The following is an 11,177-nucleotide window of genomic DNA, read 5'->3' as shown; positions in this document are numbered from 1 at the left end:
GAGAAACTACATTGAAGATATCAATATGTAATACAATAAGCACTGTTAATTCCCTACCACTCTGTTTGTAACTCTGTAATGTCTGTACTGATCCTATGCTATTTTGTAAAATATTGTCGGTCTGTTAGTATTTTCCTCCTTTAATTTCTAAAATAAAAAAAAATTAATTCTTTCAATAAACCTATAAAGTTGATACTATACAGATAAAGAAACTGAGGCACAGAAGGGTTACACCATTTGCCCAAGGTTGCAAGACTAGGAGTTGGAGGAAGTGGCATTCAAGGCTCCAGAGCTTGCAGTCTTCACCACTTCACCATGCTGCTTATTCCTCTGCCATCCATTTTATGAATTAGCTCGTGGGAACAGATTGGTAACATTACTAAGGTCGAGAGCTGGAAAGGTCCTGAAAGTTTGTTTCACCCTTTCCCTCACCTCCATTTTGTTTTGTGGGTGGGGAAACTAAAGGCAGAACACACAAGTATATGTGACTTGTGTGAAGAATTGCAGACATTAATAGAGGCGGGAGGGAGATCTCAGGGCTCCTGTTCACCCAGTTGGTGGGATGGGGAGAGAGACTCCCTACCCTGTGCAACAAATTCCTTGCCCTGTTCTTCTGTCCCCACTCCCGAGAAGCTTCTGTTGGGATGGCAGCACTGACTTGGTAGATGGCCTGCAGTGAGTGCCTGGGCAGAGTCAGCACTGGCTCAGGGCGTTCCATAGGGCTGAGACAAAGGTTCTCAAACCTCCCTTCTCTCCCATTCAAAATGGTTATACTTTTACTACATCGAATGGGAAAAATGTATATTCTTCCAATATTGGTCACCTACTTTACTGAGCAGAAGAATGTCAGTGAAAAAAATAGGTCATACTTTTTATTAACTAAATTATTAATATCCTGGAACCACAAAATAGGGTCAGCTTCCTAATTTTTCTTCTGAATTGAGATTATGGGCATAATTGATGTGAGGCTGGGCAGGCTCTTCATTGGGCTAAAAGCTAGACAAACAGAGCCAGGCATGGTGGTGCATGCCTACAATCCCAGCACTCTGTGAGGCTGAGGCAGGAGGAATGCAAGTTTGAGCCCAGCCCTGGCAACTTAGAGACATAGCAGGCCCTGTCTCAAAATTTAAAAACAAACAAATGGGGCTGGGAATATAGCTCATTGCAAAGGCCCTGGGTTCAATTGCCAGTAATATAAAAAAGAAAGAAAAAAGAGAAAGAACAGCACTCAAAAATCAATAGCATTCCTGTACACAGACAATAAATTCACTGAGAGAGAAATTAGGGAAACCACACCCTTCACAGGAGCATTCAAAAAAATGAAATATTTAAGAATCAATCTAACAAAGGAAGCAAAAGATCTATACAGTGAAAATTACAGCACTCTGAAAAAAGAGATTGAACAGGATATCAGAAAATGGAAAGATATCCCTTGTTCATGGATAAGAAGACCCAACATTGTGAAAATGGCCATACTACCAAAACTGTTATACAGATTTAATGCAATTCTGATCAAAATACCATCAGCATACATCACAGATCTACAGAAAACATTCCTAAAATTCACTTGGAACCAGAAGAGACCTACAATAGCAAAGGCAATCCTGGGCAACAAAGGCAAGGCAGGAGGCATCACAATCCCTGACCTGAAATTATACTACAAAGCTACTGTGACAAAATCAGCATGGTGCTGGCAAAAAACAGACCTGAGGATCAATGGAACAGATTAAAAGATATAGACACAACTATAAACACACTCATCCACCTTATCTTTGACAAAGAGGCCAAACATGTTCCCTGGAAGAAAGATAGACCTTTAATGAATGGTGCTGGAAAAACTGGCTTTCCCCATAGGGAAGACTAAAACTAGACCTGTCTATCACCATGCACTAAACTAAAGTCAAAGTGGATCAAAGATCTAAATATTAAAGCAGAAACACTAAATCTACTGGAAGAGAAAGTAGGTAGAAATCTTGAAGCCATAGAGGTAGACAGAGAGGTCATTCACAAAAACCAAACTGCATGGCAAAGTTTTCAAAGAATCAACAACTGTAATTTAATCTTATTAAAAAATTTCTACACATCTAAAGAAATCACCAATAAGGTGAAAAGAAAACCAACAGAGTGGGAAAAAGTTTTAGCCAACTGTTCCTCAGACACAGGACTTCTAGCTAGAACATATAAAGAACTGAAAAATCAGGCCGCCCAAATTCAAAGACTCAATCCAAAAATGAATCCACACTTCTAAGATGAAGAAATACAAATGGCAAATAAGTATACAAAAAAATGTTCAGCATCATTGGTCATCCAAGAAATGCAAATTAAAATACCACTGAGATTCCATCTCACCCCAGAAAGAATGGCTATCGTCAAGAAATCAACCAATAACAAATGCTGGAGAGGCTGTGGGGGAAAAAGGAACCCTTCTCCACTGTTGGTGGGAGCGCAGACCGGTACACCCATTATGGAAATCAGTGTGGAGATTCCTCAAAAAACTAGGATTAGAGGACCCATTTGACCCAGCTATTCCCTTTCTGGGGGGAATTCTTCTTCTGGGGGGAATTCTTCTTCCCAGAAGAATTAAAAACATCATACCACAGTGATATATGTATACCCATGTTTACAGCAGCACAATTTGTAATAGCTAAATCTTGGAAACAACTAAAATGCCCATCAATCGAAGAATGTATAAAAAAGATGTACTTTTAGATAATGTATATAATGTATTTCTTTGAACCTGGAATCGAACTCAAGACCTTGTGCTTACCAGGCAGGTGCTGTGCCACTGAGCTGTATCCCTGGTCCTATAATGTATTTTTATATAATAAAAAGTAATGCATTTTTATATAATGGAGTACTGCTCAGCTATAAAGAAGGATAAACTTGAGATTTTTATAGGTAAATGGATGCAACTAGAGACCATACTCATAACTGAAATAAATCAAACTTGCACGCATGAACATTGTCTTGTCTTTCTAGTGTAAGAAACTAAAAGAGTAAATTAGATATAAAATCTTCAATAGATATTGAGAAAGGGAAAGAAACAGCTCAAAAGGAAAGAACAGCTGGGTTGGGGGAAAGGAGAAAAGAAGGAAGTGAAAATAAACAAATAAATAAATATATGGTAGCTAACATAATTATACTACTGATTTCTTTTAGTTCATTGAAAAGATTGGTTTGTGCTTATATTGGTTGATTAATTTTGCATGCCTATATCTTGTAATCTGAGCAAGTACTTTGAAGACAACACTATGCAATATGTTAACCATTGTTAATTTCTTATTATCCTACTTTGAAACTCTGTATCATTGTTTTTATTTCTTTTTATTTTTCTTTCTTTAAAATAAAAAATTGAAAAGAAAAAGTAAAGAGTATGGGTTATAGTTTCATAGTTTCTCAGAGCTGGAAGGAAGCACCAAGGCTAATTCTCTGAGCCCCTCAACATGGAGAGTAGGGGGGTATGTGTGAAAGAGGGGCGGCGCTGGAATCACAGTGAAATGCCCTCTTCTCTTGCACACAGATGTGCCTTCCTAAATATTCCTTTCCTCGCTTCTCCATCCCCCAGCTCCGAACCGAAACCTGAAACCATGCCGCACTTTCCCGAAGCTCTTGGGACACAGTCACATACCTTAGCTCAGTTCACACTGCGCTTTCTAGGTCCTTTGCCTCTGCTCCTCTTACAAGCTTGCTTCAGTCTCACCAAACCACTGGCTACCCTTGGATAAGCCACATTCTTTTGGGCCTGTGAGCCTCTACTCCTCTGGCATGTGCTGATCGCTTTGTACAAGAAAATTTCTTCCTCCTCTTGTCTAGATAACACCTTCCTAACCGCTTACATCCCAGACAGCGGATCTTCTGACGGCCACTCCCTGGTCTCCTAATTGGTATCCATTCCTTCCCACATGCTGCCATAACACTCTGTGTAGGACATTTTGTACATATTGTCCTAGTACTTTGATTTAACCATTGATTTAGTTCTCGGTCATCCTGGTTGAAAGTAAACTCCTTCAGGACAAGGATATGGTCTCTTTCAACTTTGTAACTCAGTGTGCAGCACAGCGCTTGGTACCAGGTTAGTGCTCAATACCTTATGGTTGGGTGGGTACACAGGTGGATGGATAAGCGTTTGGATGTACAGATGGGTAAGTGGCGGGTGTTTGGATGTACAGATGGAGAACTGAGTGGAGATGTACATGGGGGGATGGATGCTGGCATACACGAAGTGATGGGTAGGTGAGAGCATACACAGAGGGATGCCTGGCTGAATGGGTGGGTGACTGGTACATGAATGGGTGCAAACGTACCCACTGGATGACGGAATGTGTCGTTGGGCACTTTTTCTGTGCACTCCAGGGCCCTGCAACTCTCAAGGCCTCTGAGTTGGTGTCAGGAAATGAGTTAAAGCAATAATCACTATTATCTTCTGAGGTGAAGAGGGACAAGAGGCAAGGGAGAAGGGGCGGAAGTACCCAGCTTAGCGATTTCTTTCTTTACTGTCAGCTGTCTGCTAGTCTGTTGAAATGTTTAAACATTTTTTAAGACTTTGGGGGTAGCGGTTTGGGGATGTTAGACCAAATACCTGCAATCAGGAAGGTGAGGTAAAGCATCTACCAATCATCCACGGAGCACAAGTGTCCAGCTACCCACCAGCTTGAGAGGCCCATTGTTGTTTGCCATTGAACAGATACAAGCATCGTGTAGTCCTTAATAAGGACCAGAGCTGGAGTCTGCATGCTGGCCTGGTTAGAGCATCACAGCCAAATGTCTCAGAGTTTAGTTGGGCTTTCTTCTGAGGTTTTTGTTTTTTGTGTTTTGTTTTTTGTTTTTTGTTTTTTTTTTTTTGTCTTTTTGAGACAGGGTCTTGCTGTGCAGTTCAGGCTGGCCTTGAGCTCACTTTGTAGCCCAGGCTGGTCTCGAACTCACAACGATCCTCCTGCCTCAGCCTTCTGAGTGCTGGGATTACAGGTGTGCACCACCACGCCCAGCTCTCTTGAGGTTTAATGGTGATCATTTTTAAAAGTGGAGAACTGTTTGGAGATTGACAAGAACAAGATGAACAAACATCTCCTTAGAAAGAGGGAAAGGGGAGTTGGGTGTGCAGGTATGGTAGCACACATGCTTAGCATGCACGAGGCCTTGGGTTCAATCTCCAGTACCAAAACAAACACATAAATGAGTGAATAATTTGAGGGGGAGTGGAGAGCAAAGAAACCTTGATGTATAGACAAGCAAAGAAGAAATACAAATGACTGATAAATCTGAAAAAATACTCAGCTCAGAACAGAAGAAATACAAATGAAATTATAGCAATATTGAATATTTGCAAGAGTAAACTTTACGTAGAAGTCTCCATGTGGGTATAAACACACACGCACACACACACACGTGCCATATGTTTTGAACCACAAATCCTACTTCTAGGAGTTTTTCACATGGAATTAATCAAGGATGTGCACAAAATCTCACCACAGAAACATTCATCATAACGCTTTCTAATACTGAATCAGAGGAGGAGGGGAAGAGCAAGGAGGAAAGGGCAAGGGGATTAAAAAAACAAGTGAACTGTACTCTGTCCCTCTGCCTGCTCCCTAAGATGACTGTAAGCTGCGTACACTGCAAACACGTACTAATACAAAAATTTTATAATACTGAAAAGTGAAAAAAGATCCTAGGCCATCTCATGGTAGTGAATTAGTTAAATAAATTATGGCTAATTGATGCATTGAATCTCACAAAAGCATGAAGAATTCAATTGTGAAGAATATTTAATCATATGGGAAGATGTTCCTGTTATATTTGTAAATACAAGTTCCCCAAATAGTAAACCTAATATGACCACATTTTTGTTGCAAGCATTTCTTAATCCATTATTATTTAGAAAAAGGGTGGTAGGGCTGTACAGCAAAGTGTTTGCTCTCTTGTGGGAAGAATTATACATGGTTTTCATTTTGCATTACTCTTAGTCAGTATTCCTTGATAATCTAAAATAAACAGGTACAACTTTTCTAGTAAGAAAAAAAGTTATTTATAACGCAGAGAGAAGGATTATAAACAAGTCTACCTCTTCAGACGCACTCATTGCCTCTTTCTGGTTTTGGTTTGTTTTTTAACACAGTCTCCCTATGTACTTCAGGCTGGCCTTGAACTCAGAGATTTTCCTGCCTCAGGCTCCCAAGTGCTGGGATTACAGGCGTGCACCACAGCACCTGGCTTCTCTCTGCCTCTTTGAGCCGAGCATGAACATTCTCAGTGTGCAGAACTGTCGCCCTGCCCCTGCCCTGCCTGGTGTTTTCCCGTGTGTATCTGTACCCTTTCCTTTCAGGCACACATGGAAAATGAATTCCAAGGGAGGTGAAGTAATATCCTGAGTGCCAATAGAGCACAAACCTATTGAGGATAAGGCTTTCTGAGTTTGGCCAGTACCTGCCGGAGAAGAAAAACCTTGTTTGTCGGCACTTGGTGAATAAGGAGGAAGGGAACCGAGAGCTCTTCTTCAGTTGAGTCCCTTAATTTCCTTCCCTCCTATCTTAAACTATCTTAAGATATATCCATGTTTGCACTGCCTCCTTCCTCGGAGGAGCCAGTGCTACTTCACCTGTGCTCTCGGTCCTCTTCGTCCCTTTTCCGAGATGGGAAACCTTAAGTTCCCATTCAACACCTCCGTCTTCACTTCATCTCACGTCCAGTCAGGCAACGAAGTGACTGTGTAGTTGAACCGACTTGGATGCTTCCCGCCTCCCTTTTCCCCCATGACTTGGCTGAACTGCTCTCACAAGCCCTGCCGGCAACTCCGGTCCATCCTGTAACAGGCCTCATGGTTCCCTTCCCCGCTCACCACCATCAGCACTGCCTGCACTGCCGCTGCCCCAGCTGAGCCTCTTTGGACCTTTGAAAATCCCCGTAAGAAGGCTTAATAGGAAATGTTCACACAAACTTCCTAAACTATCTGTGATCCCTCAAAAGAAGTGTAGCATTTTCAATGGGTACTTTCTATTTATGACTTTTGTTTACTAATTTAGTTGAATAATCAAAATTGTCTTTGTATAATACAGATTGGTAATAAAATCATTGTTTATGCTTTTTGTTTTGTCACTGAGTCTTAAAAGCATGATAGGGCCTTGGGGCTGGGCAGAAGAGAAGGGGTGTGTGACACTCGCTCTTTGGTACTGGAAAAGTCCAGGAGCCATCGGTTCACAGGTTAAAGTCTCAGTACTTAGCACAGCATTCAAGGCTCCCTGGCCCATACATCCTCCCTGCTTCCCTGCTACACCAGCCATAAAGCCCCTCTCACTGCTTCCTGCACCTCTGAGTTTTTGCTTCAGCTACTTCTTCTGCCTCAAGCCCTTCCCTCCCACAAAATGTCAGCTCAGTTTTTGAGACCTTGCTCAGAATTCTTCCCCCTGGAGAAGCCTTTTCGCCATCTCCGTTTTGAGTTCAGGTCCCCTCTTCGGAGCTCCTTACCTTGGTCTGCATCAGACCAAGCCTTATTATTTGTAACATGGCTCCCTCCTTCGCTACAGCATCTGCGCTAACCCTGGCCTTGGTTAAATCTCCTTGACCTTGTGTTGATCAGCTTGAATTCCAGAGTGTGATACCATTCTTTGGCGAGAGCCCTGCGTGTCGCAAAAACTCTAGTTTTCCTCTGATCAAGGTAACATCTCTCAACAGATAACACGCTCTGAAACTTTGGCGCAAACTATTCCAGTTTGAATTCCACATCTGCTGCTTACTAGGCGGTGCCCTTGACCGAGACACTTAATCTCACTATGTCACAGTTCACCAACGGAATGATGGGTGTAAACTTTAACACCCAGGATGATTTCAAATGTCCACACAGAGTAGGCTTTCTAAAAAACTTTGTTGCCCCCACCATGACAAATAAACTTGGAAAACACAATAGCTCCAGGCTGCACCATTCATAGAAAAGAAAATGTCATACTTTCATTTCAAAAGGGACCTTTGGATTCAGCATTGAGGGCAGGAGTGTGGCTGTAGCCACTGCTCTCCTACCCACTTCGACCATTACTGCTATCAAGAAATGGCTTTGATTCAGCTCCCACCCATCAATTACATCCTGACTCATTTTTAACAAATTTCTGGACATCTTCAATGAAGAGAACAGAATTTTGCCCCTTACAGTGATTTGATTGAGATTCTGACCTTATTTCTTCTTTAAAGAACTTCTTGCAAATAGATGTCCCAATGCAGGCATTGCATTTATCAAGACCGAGGAAGGTCCGTCCCAAACTGTAGCTGGTTCTGACTCGGGGCACCAGAGAAGGAGGGGGAGAAGCTGGCGAGGAGAGAGAACAGCTCAGCGCTGAGAGCCCCAACAGCAGCAGGGCCGGCGAGAGAGCGGCAGCCTCAGGCACCAGCCGGGGCTCCATCCTGAGCTCAGGGCTGCGCCTTCAGCGGCCACGCAGGGCTGCACGGAGGCTCAGCTGGAGAGGAAGGCCACAGAGCAGCGGGCTGGGTTTCAGGGTGCTGACCTCGTTCCAACCTCCCAGGTTTCTGTTTGAAGATGCTGATCCGCTCGGGGCTAATGAGGCCAGGGAGGAGGTGAGGAAGTCCATGGAGGATGCTGATAACGTGTTTCCAGAGTCACTCTTCCTCTGCCTGGGGTGGCTGCCTCAGCTCAGGGGAGCGGCTCACTGACAGATTTCGGAAAGGACAATGGTCACAGCTTCCCCGTGTGGTCCTCTCGACAAACACAGGATATCCCAGCTGGGCAGGAAAGGTCCAGGCAGGATGTGTGTGCGACCTAGGTTCCACCTGGGGTTTCAAAGAATCCTGAGGGCCTCCGCCCTCCACTGTTTTCATTCTGGATATATCTGTCCCTATGGATCACACACACACACACACACACACACACACACACACACACACACACACTCTGGTACCCGCCCCCCTTCTGCATTGGGAAATCTGACCTGTCATTTGCTGGCTGTAAGTGTCACATTTAACACTGATTTGAAAGGATAAGGCCTTTCAGTACTTAGGGAATAGAGAACCTTGGGTTCATCCATTTTATCTTGCTTATCTGAGGACAGAAGAGAGGCAAGAACTTGGCGGCGTGATGACAGCCTCTTGCTTATGCCCGAGGCCTGAAGGCCCCTCTTCACTTTTCACCCTGCCTCACTTCTCAGCAGCTGGTCCAACTCGGGAAGACTGAACTGCCCCAGGACTGCCTTCCTCTGGATACCGAGAGAAGGGTGACAGTGTGAAGTAGATGCGAGCACTAATTTAGGGGTAGACAGAGCCTATGAAGATTAAATCAGGGAAGGCAGCTTGTCTGAGTTTTTGAAGGGAGTTGGGGCTGGGTTGTTGGGCCAGTTTGAGAATATAAGAGTGCATGAGAAGGTGGGGCTGGGAGAGGGAAAATGGGAGGTGACGGGGAATGGGAATGGCCTCAGGAAAAGTAATGAGTTTTGGTAAACCTTGGTGGGAAGAGCAGGGGAAATAGTTCTCTCATGATTAAGCATGTGCTTATTAGCTGTCTGTATATTTTCCTTGGCAGAATGTCTGGTCACATTTATTTTTTGTTGTTGTTGAGTTTTGAGACTATTTTTTTTTGTACATTCTAAATCCTAGACCTTTGTTGGCTATGTGATGTTATAGTTTGGATCTGGAATGTCCTCCAAAGGCTTATGTATTAAAGGCTTGCTTCCTGGCCTACGGTGCTTTTGGAAGGTGGGGGAAATTAAGAGGTGGAGCTTAGTGGGAGGTCTTTAGGTCATTGGGAGGCTGCCCTTAGAGGGGATTGTGGGACCACCAGTCTTTTGCTCTTCCTCTCTTTCCTTCCTCCATTATGCACTTTTGCTCCACCACATATTCCACCATGATGTGCTTGTCTTGCCACAAGCCCTGAAGCGGCAAACAGGGCCAACCCACTGAAACCTCTAAAATTGTGAGGCAAAATAACCTTTTTCTTTCTTTTTTTAATTTTTTTTTTTTTTCAGGTGCCGGGGATCAAACTCACGACCTTGCTCTTGCCAGGCAGTCACTGTGCTGCTGAGCTAAATCCCCAGCCTCAACCATTTTCTTTTTATAAGTTGATTAGCTCAGGTATTTGTTACAGTAACAGGAATCTGATTAACACTTATGGTTTACAAATATCTTCTCCCAGACAGAAACTTGTCTTTTATCCTCTTAACAGACACGTTTGCAGAGCAAAAGTTAAGAATTTTGCTGAAATCCAATTTGTTATGTTTTCCTTTATGGATCATGCTTTTGGTTTCAAGTGTGATCAAAGGAAAACTTGAACACATTTAAATTTTAAAGAGTTGAGTATTCAGCAATTCATAAATCAAGGCAACACCAGACCCCAAACAGCAAGGACTTTCCTGAGAGACAAAGGGGGAAACTATTATTTTATAAAGTGTTTGCAGCCAGGTGTAGTGGCACACGCCTGTAATCCCAGCACTCAGGAGGCTGAGGCAGGAGAATCGTTGCAAGTTGGAGACCAGCCTGGGCTACAAAGTGAGCTCAAGACCAGCCTGAACTGCATAGCGAGACCCTGTCTCAAAAAGACAAAAACAAAAAAGTGTTTGCAGAAGCAAGACAAAGAAAACAATTTTGCTTAGTCTCTAGTTAGAGATCAGTTCATTGTTTCTGATTGGCACTCAGTTTCTAATTTCAAGTCACTGTTTATGTTGGCCTTTGGCTTGTTCATATGGGAATTTTATTTATTCATTCATTTTTGTTAATTCATTCAGTATTGGGAATTGAACCTGGAGCTTTACACATGCTAGGCAAGTACTCTACCACTGAGCTACCTCCTCTGCCCTATGTAATAATTTAAAGTGCCAGAATTATCCCTATGTCATGGCTCCCCAGTTATGTTTTTTAAAAGAAGTATAAGAACCTTGCCTAGTCCTACATCCTAAAGATTTTATTTTGTGGTTTCTTATGAAAGTTTCATAGTTTTACATTTTACATTTAAATCTATGATCCATTTTGAGTTAATTTTTGTGTCAAATATGAGGTTAGGTCAAGGTTCATATTTTTGTTGATGGATGTCCAAGTGCTCCTGAACCATTTGCTGAGAAGACCATCCAACTTTCATTGATATTGCTTTTGCATCTTTGTAAAAAATCAGTTATCTGTACTTGTGTGTGGGTATTTCAGGATTTCTTTCTTCTACCCCGTTGATGTATGTGTCTATCTCTCTTTCAATA

The 11,177-nt window shown here is 42.7% G+C and overlaps 1 protein-coding gene across 2 annotated transcripts in view; it reads right to left on the bottom strand.

Moving 5' to 3' along the window:
• Positions 1–8,629, bottom strand: part of LOC102029321 (chromosome unknown open reading frame, human CXorf36) — a 40,629-nt gene extending 32,000 nt beyond the window's left edge. For both annotated transcript variants that reach the window (XM_005408985.2, XM_013506933.1), the window contains exon 1: positions 8,161–8,629. In XM_005408985.2, the coding sequence (XP_005409042.1) occupies positions 8,161–8,387 (227 nt within the window). In that variant the 5' untranslated portion in view covers positions 8,388–8,629. The remainder of the gene's footprint in view (positions 1–8,160) is intronic.
• Between the last annotated feature and the right edge of the window lie 2,548 nt (positions 8,630–11,177).

This window comes from Chinchilla lanigera, unplaced genomic scaffold (genome assembly GCF_000276665.1).
Source record: "Chinchilla lanigera isolate Chin_1 unplaced genomic scaffold, ChiLan1.0 scaffold00115, whole genome shotgun sequence".
NCBI lineage: Eukaryota > Metazoa > Chordata > Mammalia > Rodentia > Chinchillidae > Chinchilla > Chinchilla lanigera.
Note: the sequence above shows the minus strand (reverse complement) of the source record. Positions and strands in the feature narration are given on the sequence as shown.